This window comes from Amblyomma mixtum, chromosome 2, assembly GCF_055824585.1.
Source record: "Amblyomma mixtum isolate Tamu chromosome 2, ASM5582458v1, whole genome shotgun sequence".
NCBI lineage: Eukaryota > Metazoa > Arthropoda > Arachnida > Ixodida > Ixodidae > Amblyomma > Amblyomma mixtum.
The window spans coordinates 219694822-219713516 of NC_143013.1; the positions used below are offsets into that span (position 1 = coordinate 219694822).

Sequence of the window (18695 nt, forward strand, 5' to 3'; positions counted from 1 at the left end):
TCTTAATCTCATCCGCCCACCTAACTTTCTGCCGCCCCCTGCTACGTTTGCCTTCTCTTGGAATCCACTCTGTTACAATTAAGGACCAGCGGTTATCTTGCCTACGGATTACATGCCCTGCCCAAGCCCATTTCTTCCTCTTGATTTCGACTAGGATATTGTAACGTACTTGTAAAAAAAAAAAATAAAAAAATAAACAAAACACGAGCAAAGTTCCGCAACTGAAGCGTTCCAAGACATCAACACGTCTGCGTCACCGAGTATAGTACGGTTTAAGCCGTACAACGTGCACAATGTCAGAGCTGGGCTGTCGGCGTCGGGGTTGCGCAACACCGTCCGGAACCACTTCATAGTTTACGTCACTCACACGCCGGATCACTCTGTAAGGGCCAAAATAGCGGCAGAGCAGCTTTTCGCAGGCCTCGTGCGCAGCCCACCATCGACCGTTGCTGCATTCCTTACAGAGGCCACAACGATGGAAAAGGTGCTGCAACAACGTTCTGCGACCTACGACCGGCCCGTGCATGCTGCTGCTGTCACCGCATCGTTTGCTACCTCCGGGAGCCACCCTGACGATCTGCGTGAACTGATTCGCACCATCGTGCGTGAAGAGGTCCTGAAATTTTGCAGCCCTTCGCAGCCAGCGCTAGGTTCGATTTCTGCTCTTGTTCGCGAGGAGGTGCAACAGGCGTTCAGGGCTCCTGCTGTCGAAACACCTCCTCTACCGGGAGACTGCCACCGCCCCACCTAAGCTGAAATTGCGAGGCGCCCGGCTGCGGTTTCGCCGCCACCATTTCCGGTAACGCCTCCTGAGCCGCGGCCCTCAGTTCCACCAGTGCAGTATTTCGACGATCGCCGAGCGCCCTTGCGGAAGGCCGATGTCTGGCGCACACCTGATAACCGGCCACTCTGCTTTCACTGCGGAGAACCAGGACATCCCTACCGTAACTGCTCTTAACGGCGCCTCGGTCTGCAGGGCTTTCGAGCCGATTCGCCCAGACCCCGGTTTGGCCATCGGCCCCCTGCCGTTGAAGACTTCCTAACGGAACAGCAAATTTCAGCCCGCACGCCGCATCAGCCGCGCTCATCGTCTCAGAGGCGCTCTTCCCCGAACCCCCACAGCCCCTCGCGAGCAGCACAGGGTCGCTCGCCCAGCCCTCGCCGGGAAAACTAAGACCAGCGACCTTCGGGGGCGAGGTCGCTGGGAGTCGCTGCGCTGAAGACCTCCCGTCGCCGCCGCTACGTTCCGACCGTGAACAGATGGCACCGTCATCCGACCTAGACAGCCCCGTTTCTTTGGACATACCTGTTCTTCTCGACGGTCACAGAGTCAGTGCATTAGTGGACACCGGGGCCGACTATTCAATTATGAGTGATAAATTTGCGACTCTTCTGAAAAAAGTGCTTACTCCATGTTCTGTGGTGCATCTTCGTACAGCCGGTGGTCATCTCGTTACTCCAAAGGGCATTTGCACGGCTCGCGTTCAGATTCACGGATCTACATTCGTCATCAGTTGTGTAGTTCTGTGCAATTGCTCCCGCGATCTCATTATCGGCATTGACTTTCTGCGGGAGTATGGTGCTGTTATCGACCTCCGGCAACGAATCATCACCTTTTCGACCAGTCAAGCCACCCACCTCGCCGACTCTTGCCACCGCAGTGCCGCCCTTCGTGTTTCTGCTGACAGTGTCACGTTGCCGCCACGGAGCAGTGTTTTGGTTGAAGTCACCTGCAACGACTTGCATGACGCAGAAGCAGTCGCCGAGGCTAACTGTTCACTCCTGCTTACTCAAGGCATCTGTGCCGCTCGCAGTCTACTGACGCTTCGTGGTGGCCGGTCTGCGGTCCTGGTCACTAATTTTTGTAATGAATACCGACACCTTTTTCAAGGAACCGCTATTGCTCTGCCGAACCTGTTATCGATACTCCTGTTTGTTTTGCGTCCGCGGCAGCCGGCACTGACGAGCCCTACTTCTTCGTCGTCAGCAGCTATGCGCCACCTGGCAATGCTAGGTGGCAATATCATGAACCCGCGTTTGTTCCCTCATACACTCTGCCCGCTTCCGATCTCTTAACATTACACCTATCATTTTTCTTTCCATAGCTCGCTGTCACGTTTCTGCCCCATAGGCACGGTGTAAGAATGAGTACCGGTAAGATACAGCTGTTGTAGACTTTTCTCTTCAGGGACATTGGCAGACTGCCATTCATGATCTGAGATAACCTGCCATATGCTCTCCACTCTATTCTTATTCTTCTAGTTATTTCCCTCATGATCATGATCCGGATCAGCGGTCACTACCTGCCCTAAGTAGACATATTCTCTTACTACTTCCAGCACCTCGCTACAAATGGCGAACTGCTGTTCCCTTGCTAGACTGTTGAACACTGGTTCTCTGCATGTTAATTTTTTACCGCCCCTCCCTTTCCCCCTTTTATTGTAAACTCTCAAACTCATTGATCGTGCTTTGCAGTTCATGTCCTGAGTGAGTTACCAAGGCAATGTCATCAGCGAATCGCAAATTACTCAGGTATTCTCCATTCACTGTTATCCCCAACTGTTCCCATTTCAGGCTCCGGAATACCTCCTGTAAACAGGCGAATAGCATTGGCGAGATCGTGTCTCCCTGCCTGACGCCTTTCCTTATTGGAATTTTAAGGCGAAAGCCTTTAAAGGCTCATACTCTCGTCTGTCCGTATGGCGTTACATCCAGCCCCTGGGGTGACTCATCGACGGTGACGGGCGTCCACCGAGATATGCGAGACAGTTACTGCGCAATTTCCTTTCCTCGAATACAGTTTTCATTTTCTTCATTACAGCCCCTCTTTCTTCTCTCACTTCCTCCCTTCCTCTGCAAACGGATGACGGGTGTCCAGCGAGATATGTGAGACAGTTACTGCAATTTCCTTTCCTCACATACAATTTTCATTTTCTTCATTAGGGCCCTTCTTTCTCTTTCTTCTTTCATTCCCACTTCCTCCCTTCCTGTACGGTGCGGTTTGGGTTCCGTCGAGATGACAGAGAATTACTGCGCCATTTCCTTTCCTCAAAAAAGCGTTGCGTTCAAAGGGCAAGGCATCGGGCCGAACGGGTGGTGACGTTTCGTGGACTCCCTGGCAGCGCTACAACACGGTGTCGTGTTCCAGTCCTAAAGGGGAAGCTTAAGCTACATTAATTAGCAGGTAGTTAGTATTTACTCATTAATTAGTAATTAACAATTAATTACTAATTTATCATTACTTAGTAATATGTCAGTAATTATGTGTGACGTCATCCAATGTTGACGTCACCAGTGCCACCGAGGCAGTCAAAATGGTGCGGAAAAAGCTTTCGCCTCTACGCACTTTAGACAGTCAAAGTGCCCCCTGAATTTTTCATCATCATCATCATCATCATTTATTAACCCTTAAGGGTCCCGTTAGGGACATTACATAAGGGGGGGAGGTGGTACAGGGGTGTTCAACAGTCACACATGAATATATAAATATAGAAGGAATATGGTAATACAGAAAAATATAGAAAATATAAAATATAGAATAGAAAAAAAAGCAGAACAAGACGAAAAAAAGACAGAAGTAAATTCAAATAATCACGTCATGACAGAGTGTAGCAGAAATATAAACAGGAACAAATTACAACTTTGGAAGTAGAACAGGCTGGTCAGTTTGCAGGGCTTGGAAGCTGGCATAGGGTGCAGGAAAAGATTATTTGTCGCTGAGATGGTCGATTAGGAGCTGTCTGAATCTGGAAGGGTTAGTCTCAATGACAATGTGTTCGGGGAGGTTATTCCAGCTTTCTATCGCACTGGGAAGGAAAGATTTATTGAAATAATTGGTGGAGCCGTGCAAACGCTGTATGCTTAAGGAGTTAAATAAACGACGAGATGATCGTAGCGGAGCTCGTAGAAGGTTTTCTCGAAGTGCTGGAAAGTTAAAGTACAGTTTATGAAAAAGACAAAGAATTGAAGTTTTCCTGCGAAAGGCTAATGACTTGATGCCGAGAGATGATTTCAACGCTGTGATGCTGAGCTGAGATTTATACTGTGAGGTGATGAAGCGTGCTGCCCGATTCTGGATGGCTTCGAGTGAATCTATTAAGTAGGCTTGGTGAGGATTCCATATTGTTGAGGCGTATTCTAGCTTAGTTCGGATGTACGTTTCATATGCTAGTTGTCTGGTGGCTGCGGTGGACATGGAAAGTGATCGCCTGATGAATCCGAGTGATCTGGAGGCACTGGCACATAGTTTCGTGATGTGATTAGCCCAGGTTAGGTTGGTTGTTATCTCGATGCCGAGGTACCGGTATGAATTAGTTTGAGACAGCGCTATGGAGTTCAGGGAGTACGAAAAATGAAGAATCGAACGTTTACGTGAGATGTGCATGGACTTACATTTAGAAACGTTGAGCTGCATTAGCCAGTCGGAACACCACTTCTGAATTCGGCTTAGGTCATCCTGTAATAATTCCTGATCACTGCTATTGTTGATGCGGCGATAAATGACTGCTGACTTTATTGCTGACTTTATGGAGGACTATGGTAGCTGTGCAATCGTTATAAATATCTTCCAATATTTTCACATAACACTCTGTATACACCCTGATTCCGCAATGCCTGCATTACAGCTGAGGTTTCTACTGAGTCAAGTGTTTTCTCGTAATCAATGAAGGCTATATATAGGGGCTCATTATATTCTGCGCATTTCTGTATTACCTGACTGATAGCTTGGATATGGTCTGTTGTCGAGTATCCTTTACGAAAACCTGTCTGATCATTTGGTTGATTGAAGTCTAGGGTTGTCCTGACTCTATTAGCGACTTAGTAAATACCTTGTAGGCAACTGAAAGTAAGCTACTCGGTCTGTGAGTCCTTGATGTCTCCTTTCTTACGAATTACGATAATGTTAGCGTTCTTTTAAGATCCTGGTACGCTCGAGGTCACAAGGCATTTCGTATACAGAGTGGCTAGTTTTTCTGGCGCAATCTCTCCTGCGTCCTTCAAAGAATCTGCTCTTGACTGATCCTCACCAGCTTCTTTCCCCCTTTGCATTGCTCCTAAGGCTTTATTTACTTCCTCTTTCGTTACTGGCGGGATGCCCCATTGCTATGCTCTACTGTCTCTCTCATTAACGTTCTGATTACATTCGCTACTGTATAGATTTGTGTAGAGCTCTTCGGCTACTTTAACTATCTTATCCATATTGCTAATGACATTGCCCTCTTTGTCTCTTAGCGCATACATCTGTTTTTTACCTATGCCTAGATTTCGCTTCACTGCTTTTAGGCTACCTCCGTTCTTGAGAGCATGTTCGATTTTCTCCATGTTAAACTTCCTTATGTCGGCTACCTTGCGCATATTTATTAACTTCGACAGGTCTACTAGTTCTATTCTATCTATGGAGTTAGACGTCCTCATGCTTTGCCGTTTCTTAATCAGATCTTTAGTCTCCTGAGATAGCTTCCCGGTACCCTGTCAAACCATCCTACCGCCTACTTGTACGGCACACTCCGTTATGATATATGTGAGAGGATTGTTCATTGTTTCAACATTACGGTCGTCATCTTCAGTTAAAGCGGAAAATCTGTTCTGCAGCAAAATCCTGAATTCCTCTACTTTCGGTCTTAATGCTAACTCGTTAATAGACTTCCGCTTTATTAATTTCCTGCTTTCCCTTTCCAAATCTAAGCTATTGCAAGGCCTTAGCATTTTGTGGTCGCTACAACGGACCTTCTCCGAGGACCTCCACATCCTCTACGATGCCAGGGTGGGCGCACAGTACGAAGTCTGAACCCACCAGTAGCTTTCAGCATCTCAACTCAACTCAACCTTTTTGCTAAAGTGCGGGCGCTTCAATTTTGGTTGGAGATTTTAATTTACGCCTGCACAGGAAGCATTGCGTTTTTCTTTTTTTTTTCCCGCCGGATCAGTCGTGGCCAGAACCGATGGCTGCGCGAGAGTGACCTTGAAGCGAAAGAGGAAGAAGATTGCTGTGCTCTGCTGAACTGGTGAGCCTCGCTTGTTCTTTTTTCCGTCCTTCGCCCCGTTTCCTAGTTAATCTCTCAATGAGCTTCTAAGCGTCAAAAGCACCGAGACCAACAAAAACAACTACGAGTGGCGAGCTCCAAACATCCGCACGATGTTGTGACGACTGAAACGTGCAGGTCTTGCTTTGCGGGCGCGTTCAATTAGGCCTCGCATTTGAGCTCGTGGTTCCACGCTCCGTTTAGCTCCTGGCGTGGCCGCCTCGCTTCGTGTGGCACGGCGCAGATAACGTGACGGGGCAGTCCGCTGCGAGATTACCCTGCAGCTCAGCCGCAGGACCACGCGCTCAAGTGTTCCCAGTAAATGTGGTCCGGCTTGTACAGCCATAAAATTTATAAGCGTGAACACGGGAGCGCGTGCCTGGTAGCCTGGAACCCTACTCGTGGCGATACGCGGCGGCCGCTTTCATAAGCAAAGTGGAAAGGGAGGTGTGTTCTTCCGCTTGTCGAAAGCAGGCAAGGCGGCGTAACCCTTCCCACCGCGTTGCAAAAAGCAGCCGCCGCGTATCGTAGGGCTCGAGGCTACCAGGCACGCGCTCCCGTGTTCACGCTCATAAATTTCATGACTGTACCTCAGGCCTCGCGGCACATTTTTGTGGCCAAGGCGGCGCTGTTCATGCTGCAGCCTTGGCGAGAGTAGCTCGCCTATGCCGTGGACATCGTAGTCATGGGGTTGTGCGTGTAACCATCTGTGCGGTGTGGTGCAAAGCTCGAAGTGTGGCTGCGAAAAGAAAGAAATAATGCCCACGAAAAGGGAGTTGTTAAAAGGTCGGCGTTATTCCTTTATTTTCGCATACTAATCTACTACCCGACAAGACGAGATTTCATCAAGCCTTAGATTTCATGAAGTGTGGCTGCGTGTGCTCAACCGCCATGTTACCTGTACGCATCCTGTGTCGTGGATGTTCTAGTGTAAATTCATAGCTTTTATTATCAGAGGGTTTGGGAACATATTCCCGCTTCTAATAGGATAATCTCAAGCGATACGAGTGAAATGTGCTGAAAAAAAGAAAATAAGGTTCTAAATATACCAGCTGCATTCGTACGGCACAGTCGTGTTGAAATATCTTGCGTAAATACTTGCTGTAGCTGTGAACATCATTTTGATATAGTGGCGATGCGCCGAGGGGTCCGCCGCCTTCTTATATTATTCTTTTTTTTTTTAAGCGGTGCTTATCGGCTCAGTACATAAGAGGGCATGGTTATGTTATTTTTTCGTCACACTGTGCTGCCGCGGTACGTGGCGCTAGATTTTTCGGCGCACTAACTTCGCCTTTAAACGTTCGCACAAGAAAACTAATTTTGCATAGCACTTTTTAGGACTGCAATGGTTGCGTTGCCCTTTCATTTATTGCTTGCAACCTCCGCCAACAAGGGCGTGCTTCAGTCTTTCAACTGCACTGTACGACGGAAATTTATATGCCGTGTGCTAGAACCTTACTGCACTTATGCACCATCCTATTTTTATGTAAATTGGCGACTCATGTGCATTGAATACGCAGGTAAACAGTAACTTTACGCGCAGTACGATTACTCTGTGATATAATTCTCTAATTTAGCAGCGAAAATGAACGCATGGATTTTGTATCGAAGACAGACGGCACGGGGTCTCCTGCCTCATGCATCCACTTGCCGCAGTTTTTAAGAGCGTCTTAAGTGTGGCATATTTTTTTACGGCGAGAGCAGTTATACACTCTAAACAGAAACGAGTAAAAAAGAAAAAAAGAGGGAGTAAGCTGTCACCAAGCCCACGCTCTTCTTTAAAATATAATGCGTTAGAGGACAGCTTGCTCTATTTTATCCTCATATAGGCTGTTCGTGCTTAGAAAAAGGCTTACTCTATTTTTACTACCATTTAGGCGTAATCATGTTTAGAAGGTACGGAGCACATGAAGGAAGTCCGTAGAACTTGGCAGGTCCCCGGAGGTGTGCCGACCTGAGGGTGCCCTGAATTTGCCCCGATCCGCTTCGATCCACTGAAGGTGAAGTGTGTGCTGTGGCAGTTGACTAAATGCATGGTTGCGGTAGCACTGCACATCTTTGCCGAAGCGACAGGCGAATAAGCTCTTCCTAACTGCTCTTCCTGGTTAGGAAAAACTCTGTAGTGCTCGCAAGAGACTTTAACCAGGACATGACAAAGCGAGCCTTCGAAGAGATCTTGCATGAAAGAATTGTGCTTCGTCTGTGCACTCTGAAGGGGTCCATGTACATCCAAAGAAACACTTGCATAGACATGGCGTTCATAACGAGTCTTCTATAAGGTCTGCCAACTTTATAAGCAGCTACTTCACAGGTCACGAAGCCATGATCGTAATGTTGTACGATATGCCACATCCTCAACCGAGTGTCGATGTATACTGGAATAGAAAACCAACTGTGCAAGGGAGTAAACTATCTAGGTGTAGAAGATGAAAACAATTAGAAACATGAAAGTGTAAAGAAGTACAGAGGAGTTCAAGTATGAAATAAAGGTGGATGTAAAGAAATATGTGTGATGTGTCGCCTGATGCAAATAGGAATCAAAACTAATGCTACGTATTTCCGTCCTATTGGCGCATCGACCGAATGCTCATGTTTCTGTTTTTGGGCATGGCGCTTCAAATACATTTTTAAATACGAAGAGCATTGTCGTTATATCGCCTCTTTCGCTTGCATCACAACGTGTAGTAACCATGTGCGTATGCATTCACGCGTGCATGCCTGCAAGCTGATAGTTTTGAAGCACGGATTGCAAGGAATGAACGGTGCACCCGTGAATTTTTCTGTGCAGCAGAATCAAGCATCAAACACTGCAAGGAACGAGGGAACGCCCAGGAGGTAGTCGTCGTTTACACAATGGCGTCAACCCGTGACACCACTCCAGGTGAGCTGCCTGCTGCAAGCGGAATGCAAAGATGCAACACGCTCACACTCTGCTTGCGAATTAAGTGTGCCACCCGTATCACCTGAGTGGCCCCAGCGTTTGACTATAGAAGGCCGAACGCGTTAGTGAAGTTGCAAACGGCACTGATAGTGTTTTTCTCAATATAGGTCGTCATTGGCTTGCAGGAGCTAGCGGTACTTTGTATTAATGCGATTGCCTTAGAGCTGTCGTCACACCAAAACCCTTCCGTTGGATGTCAAGAAATTCTCTGATTGGTTGAGATAGTGATGACTTAGCACGTGTCACGTGACCGCCAAGGACACGTGACACTCCGACCTCATCTGTTGGCCCCTGACTTGAGCCAGCGGGGAACTTTTTCTCCTGCCCAAGAGATGCTGTGGCAATCACAGCGCGCTGTCTAATTTGAAAATCCACCATACCCGAAGGAGCCGAGAGGCGGCGACAGTAGAGAGGCTTTTAGCATATCGGTGCCGTCAACGGCCTCTGCGCGTGCGCAGTAGGCGTCCGGTAAACCGGTGTGCCTCTCCGCTAATACGCCTCCGTTATGCGAAAAGCTTCTAGTATCGACATTGCTTCCGGAAAAGGCAAGCGTAGCATTGGGCGTGAGAGAGTCAGGTGGGTGGAGGACGGAATAAATAAATAAATAAATAAATAAATAAATAAATAAATAAATAAATAAATAAATAAATAAATAAATAAATAAATGATGGTCGATTTGAGTAGCTAGGCCAAATGCGAATTAGGTGCGCTAGCAGTTCGGTTTCACTTAGGTTCTGGTGTTCAGATATATGCTGAATCGGTCATTCTCTCCATTCATAGATCCCTGGGAGTCTGATTATTATTCCTGCCGCAATGGTGCACTGCAGCGGTCAAGACGAGCCACTGCTCTATGTCAGGGGCTGCCATCGGTAGGACTTGGGTTAGGGTGCGACGTTTGACAGCAACGAGCGTTAGAGTCACTGGAAAATGTTCAGTTCGGAACACTCCACCCTTTATCGGCAGGAAAAAAGGATCGCGGGAAATGTCATTATGAGCGGACACCTCAAATGTTAGGTTAGGTTGTGGCCCACTCCGAATCTAGTTGGACGCTAACAGCGACGTAACGGATAGGAAGGGGAAACACGGTAGTGACAACCCTCGACTTCTTTTCGCATTCTGGAAAGAGAAAAAGGACACTTCTGAAGCACTGCGCACGTTGTACACAAGTTTCACTCCCCGGACGTATGCTCTCACAATTTATCGTTCTTTTTTTTTTTTTTATAGCTTACGGGTTTAACGTCCCAAAGCGACTCAGGCTATAACGAACACCATATTGAAGTGCACCGGAAATTTCGACCACCTGGGGTTCTTAGCGCTCGGCTGCCGACTCAAAAGACGCAGGTTAGACCCCGGCCGCGGCGGTTGAATTTCGAAGGAGGCAAAATTCTAGGGGCCCGCGTACTATGCGTTGTCAGTGCACGTTATAGAACCCCAGGTGGTCGAAATTTCCGGAGCTTTTCACTACGGCGTCCCTCATAGCCTGAGTCGCTTTGGGACGTTAAATCCCATAAACCAACCAACCAACGTAATGAAAACGAGAATTGGTTTTTAAGGAAAGGAAATGACAGTGCGCAGTAACTGTATAACCTATCTCGGTGGACACCCGAACCACGCCGTAAGGAAAGGGATAAAGGAGGAAGTGAAAGAAGAAAGGAAGAAAGAGGTATTGGAGGTTTCCGCCTTTTACGTTTCGCCTCTAACTTATCTCGGTGGACTCCCGAATTGTGCCGTAATGGAAGGGATAAAGGAGGAAGTGAAAGAAGAAATGAAGAAAGAGGTGCCGTAGTGGAGGTCTACGCCTTTTGCGTTTCGCCTCCATCGAAATGCGGCCGCCGCGGTCTTAGCACACAGGTAGGATGTGGCGGTAAATGGCTGCAAAAGTAAACTTACTACGGGGCTTTGTTCTTAAGTTTTTTAATAGGTTTTCCTTTTATAATGATGTCTCTTATTTGCGCGCTGTTCCTGTTACCCAGAGCGGCAACTGGTGGTGAACGTGGAGGCTCCTTCGCCCCCTCTGGTGTCCAGCTCGGACGTCATGCTGTTGTCCCTGGTGACGCTGACGGCGAGTGCAGTGGTGGCACTGTTCCTGCGCCCCTACGTGCTCAAGCTGTGGCCTCCCTGTCGGGACCCACGGTGCTTCGACTACGCACACGAGGTGGCGCTATCGCTGAGCCCTACTGTCCACCCCTGCGACGACTTCTATGGGTGCGTCAGCCCGCTGCCAGATAGCCTCCGAACATTTGGTTGTATACGGGGCAGGGCCTCCTCTATGCATCTCTCGTCAGCTTGCTATTTGTCAAGTTAAAGAACCATGGTTTTACTTTCTTTTTTTTTTGGCATAGGTATATACCAGGACAATTTCTAACATATTCATTGCAAAACTGAATATCAGTTATTAAAAAAAAAACACAGTTCAGAAAACACGTTTTTTCCGAAGTCTGTTCTTGGGTGCATCACATTCGGGTCAGGAGTAAAGTTCTACGAGTTTTCGTCGCCTTGCGCTAATTACCCCCACTCCAGTGCCATGAAGCGGTGAAATATACCTTGCCGGTACATGCTCAATAACATTCTCTCTTTTGTGCTGTGTTTCCTAAGGAGATTAAAACACGTCTTTCATGGCGAAAATCAGCTCTCGTGCAGATATCTCGTAACCTCGACGTTAATGAACAGTACATAAATATGTTGGAAAACACCAGCAAGGACTTCAGAGCATAGCCGTTTATCACTGTAGTCAGGACACATTAGTACAAAAAAAAAGTGACAGGTGAAGAGACGCTATATTTTCTTTGTTATTCACTGAAGGTCAGTACGAAATATTCAGAGCGTTAAATAACTGTGGGTAAGAGTCAATGCACAATGCCTCCTCAACCTCCAAATAACGTAAAAAAATTCAGGAGGGCACTTTGTCGATCTAAAGTGCGATGAGGCGAAAGCCTTCAGCGCGGTGTTGCTGCTTGTGTCACTGATGTGTGGTTAAGATGTTAACTAAATACACAATTGTTTGTGAATCTTAAATGCTGGAGACACTGGAGGGCGTTTGGGAAACATCCGTCTGATTCGACGCCTTTCTGTAAACACTCGAACTACATATGCGTTGGCAGGAAGTAGCGTAGCCATTAGCACGCTCGGCTGCGGAACGGGAGGATGGTGGTTCGAATCCCATCGTGCACAAATATTTTTTTCTGGTGTGACTTGAAAAAGCATGACACCTCTGCTGACAACCTTGTGCTGATAGCCTTCTGTCGACAACGATGAGGCATTAAAGGCTTTCACTTTAATAATGTAAAGGTGAAATCGTCGTGCTGAGTGACAGAGAGGTAACAGAATCAACTACGGCGGACCGCAGAAGCCTAAGTAGGATGGCTGGCTTGTTAAACAAAAAATTAAACTGAAGTCGAGAAATGGCGTCTAGGGTAAGAAAAAATCTCGTGATGTTGAGCAGTTTGTAAAGCAGCAAAGGTTATTGCAGAGAAAATTACCGTAAGACGTTTGGGGATACTGTCACTTCGGCCATCTTGTCACGGGAAGTCCAAGGGAATGAAAAAAGAATTTCGGAGGATAAAAATGGATTGAAGTGCATTTTGTACAGGTGTCCAGCTACTGAACAAGCAGTTAACGATACCGCCGTGAAATATGCGAAGGCAACTTTGCTAGTACTCTGCTATAAGCCGATACTTGGAGTCTATATATTGCAAAAGCTTGAAAAGTAACCATGGGTAGCGCTGCGTGCTCTGAAATGAATACGATAGTATAGTTACATTCTGAGAAAAAACAATGTAGCTAGGAATGTCGAGTTGCTGATGTGAAAGCTTGCATTGCGAGGAAGAGGAAGTGTAGTCAGCCGATATGACGTGCCGGCGCTGCGGCGGTAATGTCAAGACAAACGACCGATTTCTCAGTAATGAAATGAAATGAATCAAATCAAATAAAATTTTATTTCGCAACAAAGAATGTTACGAGGAGGGCAGGTAAAGCTTTGAGAGACAGCTTGACGAGCCCTGATCCCCTAGCACACGGGGCAGCATAGAAGCGTGGGGCTAAGGAAATACAATACACTTGGACAAAAACACGTACTTGAGTTAAGCAAAAACGCTCAAGCAGGGAAGTGCCAAGGGAAAAAAAGAAAAATATTCACTGTATGGCATCATTATACAAACATTTCACGCAGTTCTTTTGGTGATATACAAGATATGCCACTGTTAGGTTCTTTTAATACGCGATTTAGAAGTGTGGGCAGTAGAAATTTCAGCATTTGATTTCCATAGTTTGTTCTGCATTCGGCGACATACCACACTTCGGGATGGCGAACATTATGAGCAAGGAAGTTTTCCGCTAGCCGTGCTAAGCTTGTTATGGCATCATTGTTTTTTAGTAAACCGAGTCTATACATACGACATAGCTTGTAGTCATATATCAATGAAACCTGAATTATGTGGTGCTTCTTGAATAAATCTGTACTGTGAGAGCGATATGGGACTTTACAAGCTAGACGTAAAGCTCTTTTTTGTAAGACGGAAAGTTTACTAATATTTCCAGCTGCTGTTGTTGACCATACAAGAGACGCGTAACTTAATAAAGAAGAAAATAAAGAATTATATATGAGTATATTCACAGACGTAGGCAAAAAGTAGAGAAAGGAAATAACTAAACAAGAATCAGATTCCGTAAGAAAAAGTGTTAAGGAAAGGGAAACGAAATCTGGTAAGAGGTGGGTTCAAAAACTGACAAGCGCAGGGGCGACCACAAGACAACTGTAATGGCAGATCGCCATGGGAGAACTTTGTCTTGCATACAGTGAACAACTCGGCTACTGATGATGATGATCTCGCGCGCACAGGAGTGGAATTGCGAGAGGAAGAACAGAGAATCCCCTTTCTCCATATGAGGACGTTCGCTGCGTCAGAGAACTGAAGCGAGCCGCCTTAGCCTTGTTCTGCGTCCGCGTAATGGACAAAACCATCGCACGTGCGCTGGCGTGTCGATCGTGAGGGCCTAGCATCAACTGAAAGCAGTGTTGCGCCCCCCAGAACAGCCAGCATTTCACACCCGGCATTGGATTTTACTGCAGGTGGAAACAGCGCTGCTGAAGCTCGAAAATGCAGCTGTACTTAGATTCGCGGAGGTTTTCAGGCGAGGACGAGTTAAGAACAATTGATTCGCTGCCCGAGCGCATACAAGCTGCTCTGCATTGTGCAAATGCATTGCGGAGAAGACAGCAAGATGGCAAGCTCTTTGTGAGTGAGTGGCGCCACCCCGCGGCTCCTGTTGAAAGCAAAATGCAGACGTTGCAAGAGCGGGTTGGCAGAACGACATGGCAGAACGATGACCAACTGCACTTCGTAACGAAAGTGCACAACAATAAGATCTTTTTTTGCGCTGCGGCACGAAGAATTTTCGTGTGGGGTCGTCTTCCTTGAAGTCGAATTGAAAAGGACTATGAGAATGTTTTGGTTTTATAAGAAATTCATCTCAAACAGAAGTGACGGCATGTGGGCATGCTCAGTGTCTGCAGATATGTGTACATGTAAACAGTGAATAAAATAGCCTTTCAAAGAAAGGATAATTGCAAATACATCATCTATTGCACAATGCATGAAGTAAGCTCAAACGTATGGACATGAAACAAGCTCACGTTATCCTACTTGAAAATGGCATCGGTTTAGTTCTATTTTTCCCCCGTCTCATTTTCTCTCTTCTGCAGCGACCGATATTTGTGTTTTATTTCCCCCTCCCCCCACCCCCTCCCACCCTGGTTTTTGCTCTCGCTCCAGCTCCAAGCACAAAGGTTTCCATTTGGGGTAGCTGTGTATTTATGCCTACGAGTGGGCACCTTTCCGTCCGCCATAGACAATGCTCACACCGCGCCGATCGCTGGCCATATTTGCGCTGCTGTAAGGCGTGTTACGACGCCGCCCAAGTTTTTTGGCGGTTCAGAACACCGCGCTGGAAATGAGCACCTGTAACTGCTAGGGGGTTGAAAAAAACAGAGAAACCTACTCATATGACCAAATAAATTAGAACGGAATTTATAACTGAGTTAAATGCGACGTTTGAGCAGAGACCCTTATTAATTGGGTTCGGATTTTCTCGTACAAGTGCAGAATTTCTCAAGGGCTATCAGCCGTTCATGAGCACGAACGCGCGCAATTCTGCATCTTCATTGTTAAAATATCGCGATAGGTGGCTCCTTCCCTTTCTTAAGTGCAAAGCTAACCGAAGTACATATCTGAGGAACATGATATCAGCCGCTTAACAGGATCGCCTCGACTGGCGTTCCGAAGAAAGAGACATGGCACTGCATGTTATATTGAGCAATGGTTTTATCTGCAGGTTTTTAACGTGGAATTGCTAAGTGGCTGAGTCCAAACCAGTTGACACTGTATTGATCTGATTCAAGGCGTCAGTTGGTTGGTTGGTTTATGGGGTTTAACGTCCCAAAGCGACTAAGGCTATGAGAGACGCCGTAGTGAAGGGCTGCGGAAATTTCGACCACCTGGGGTTCTTTAACGTGCACTGACATCGCACAGCACACGGGCCTCTGGTATTTCGCCTCCAAAGAAATTCAACCGCCGCGGCCGGGATCGAACCCGCGTCTTTCGGGTCAGCAGCCGAGCACCATAACCGCTGAGCCACCACGGCGGCCAAGGCGTCAGTTCATTCCTTCCGTTCTCGGACCCAGCATCGCAGCAGCGGGCGAGCCTAGTACTGTGCCTACAACTTTTGCACGGGGGAAAACTCCGTTGTTTACAGACGTTGTCCGTAACATCTCCATCATCACGTGGCACACAGGAGTGCTGCGCCTATATTTATATGAGTGGTTACATTGCGGATTCTTCTCCTTTGCTTGTAAAAATTAACCCCCTTTTTTTTTGTTTGCTAATGCAATAGAAATTATGGGTAAGGCTTTCCACAGTATTTCGGTTATCTGTACCATCGAGACTTTGCAGTTAGTGCACGCAATTAAGTTAAAGAGAAAGCCGGATCTATTGCCCGGTTAGCCACCGTGATCTTTTCCAGATAACGGCGTTGTCTCGTACGTCTAGCATCTATACTCTGAAACGCTTTGACGACTGTTCATATTTGTGTACCCGACCGGTGCACGTCAAGCGTTGTGTGCAGAGCATACGGTGCGGATATTGCTGGAACATTTCCCTTCATATCCTTGCAGGACGCAAATAGTATATCAGCCGACGACGTTACAGTGGATACACGCCCTCAGTAGGCGCTACCTGAAATGTTCCAAACTCGACCCTTCAGTGCTTGGTCGCATGTTTGCTGCTTCGCAGCAAGCCGTTATTTTACAGCTGGCTATGTTGCATGGTCCAAACTTCGTTTTATCGGTAGATGACAACCACGAACAGTTGTATCACGGCAGCGCTCATACGACGGCTGTTTAAATGCATGGGCTGAATGCGCAACGTCCCTCCGGAGTCAATATAGTAACTCTATGGTTCGATCGTACGGAAAGAGTGCAAACGATCCTGAGAGCTTGTGCTTGTCTTGCGCTTCCGGAGTGGCTTTTCACAGCGAATTCACGCTGGCTGACTATGGGTGACATTCGCGCGTCTAAAAAGACATGGGCGTGCTACTGTCCTGCTTCGGCGGCACTTCTCGTCTAAACAGCGTTGGACGTGAAAGCGATCGGCCCATTGTTTGGTTTGCTTTGTCTTATTGGGGTTGAATGTCCCAAAACAAGTCATACTATGAGGGACGCCGTAGTGAAGGGCCGTAGTGAATTTCGACCACCTAGGGTACTTCAACGTGCACTGACATCGCACAGTAGACGGGCCTCTAGAATTTCGCCTTCATCGAAATTCGACCGCCGCGGCCGGCATCGAACCCGCGTCTTTCGGGTGAGCTGCCGAGCGCCGTAACCGCGAAGCGGGCAGCGCTTCGCATTCGCGCGTCTAAAAAGACATGGGCGTGCTACTGTCCTGTTTCGGCGGCACTTCTCGTCTAAACAGCGTTGGACGTGAAAGCGATCGGTCCATTGTTTGGTTTGCTTTGGCTTATTGGGGTTGAATGTCCCAAAACAAGTCATACTATGAGGGACGCCGTAGTGAAGGGCCGTAGTGAATTTCGACCACCTAGGGTACTTCAACGTGCACTGACATCGCACAGTAGACGGGCCTCTAGAATTTCGCCTTCATCGAAATTCGACCGCCGCGGCCGGCATCGAACCCGCGTCTTTCGGGTGAGCTGCCGAGCGCCGTAACCGCGAAGCGGGCAGCGCTTCGCATTCGCGCGTCTAAAAAGACATGGGCGTGCTACTGTCCTGTTTCGGCGGCACTTCTCGTCTAAACAGCGTTGGACGTGAAAGCGATCGGTCCATTGTTTGGTTTGCTTTGGCTTATTGGGGTTGAATGTCCCAAAACAAGTCATACTATGAGGGACGCCGTAGTGAAGGGCCGTAGTGAATTTCGACCACCTAGGGTACTTCAACGTGCACTGACATCGCACAGTAGACGGGCCTCTAGAATTTCGCCTTCATCGAAATTCAACCGCCGCGGCCGGAATCGAACCCGCGTCTTTCGGGTGAGCTGCCGAGCGCCGTAACCACTGGTCGGCGAATTCATTTCACCAGACGCGGTCATCTAAATTCTCAAGAGGCGCCGCTACTCGCAAAATTTCTTTCGTCTTGTTTAATCTTACTCTGTTCTCCGAAAAAGTGACAGCTTCGCAGTCTTGTACCTACAGTTCCAATGTATTAAATAAGTGTTTTTTTTTTCCGAGAGAAAAGCTTTGCTCGGTTTCTGCCAGTTTGAAGTTGTCCATACCTAGCCTAAACGAGGTCAAGCGTTCCGGGTACCACCGAGGGTATTGGTGATTTCCGTATCCTAGGGGGCACCCCATTCATCCAACATGGTGGCGTACGCAAAGGACTGCTACCGGGATAGGCAGCCTATTTTAGTGCGAAAGCGCTACTTCACTAGCAAAACTGAGAAGCCCGAGGTATCTGTGAAGCCTCAGCCTTTGGCCTTTGGCGGAGCGCCAGCAGAAGAGACCTTGCGCAGCTGCTCCGTCATCACGCGGAACCGGCCCCATCGACGGTGAAGTCTCTTGTAGAAGGAGTTACTGATAAAACTAGGTGCGCATTTTTTTTTCTTCAAGCACTACACGGAAACAAGACTCAGTAAATGTCAGTAAAGCAAGCTGTAATAGTTCGCCTGTCCCGGTCGATCGCAGAGTTTCAACTGATAAATCTCCGCCCTTTTGGGTTCAATAGCGCGCATGAATTTTATTAACCTTGTGCCACTTCAAATGCAAATATAGATTTCTGATCGTGCGTACATGTTGAGAGCAGACAGAATGAGGGGGCCTTTTTCCGCGCTGTCTTCTAGGAGCAATTCGCGTCGTCCTGTGATCTCAGTTTGGCCTTAAGCAGTGGATGGAGGGCGTTTAAAGAATATAATGGCGCTATGATAAAATCTTCTTTCTCTATTCTATTTCTGCTAATACTCCCGTCTCTCTGATTTATTTCAGCGATGGAGAGGGAATGGGAAAAAATTAAGTGCGAGAAGAATCAGGATGAAATGGATCTTAATTGAAATTATTACATCACCCCCCCACACACGCACGCACGCACGCACGCACGCACGCACGCACGCACGCACGCACGCACGCACGCACGCACGCACGCACGCACGCACGCACGCGCGCGCGCACACACACACACACACACACACACACACACACACACACACACACACACACACACACACACACACACA

General features: G+C 47.6%; 1 protein-coding gene across 3 annotated transcripts in view; it reads left to right on the plus strand.

Moving 5' to 3' along the window:
• LOC149362622 (uncharacterized) overlaps positions 1-18695 on the plus strand; it is a 53243-nt gene that overhangs the window by 2142 nt on the left and 32406 nt on the right. For 2 of the 3 annotated variants that reach the window (XM_089569773.1, XM_089569775.1), the window contains exons 2-3: positions 8812-8904; positions 10938-11169. In XM_089569773.1, coding sequence (XP_089425899.1) covers positions 8877-8904; positions 10938-11169 — 260 coding nt within the window. In that variant the 5' untranslated portion in view covers positions 8812-8876. Of the gene's footprint in view, positions 1-5961; positions 6006-8811; positions 8905-10937; positions 11170-18695 lie in introns of those variants that run through there. The other variant, XM_089569774.1, reaches the window with a different exon arrangement.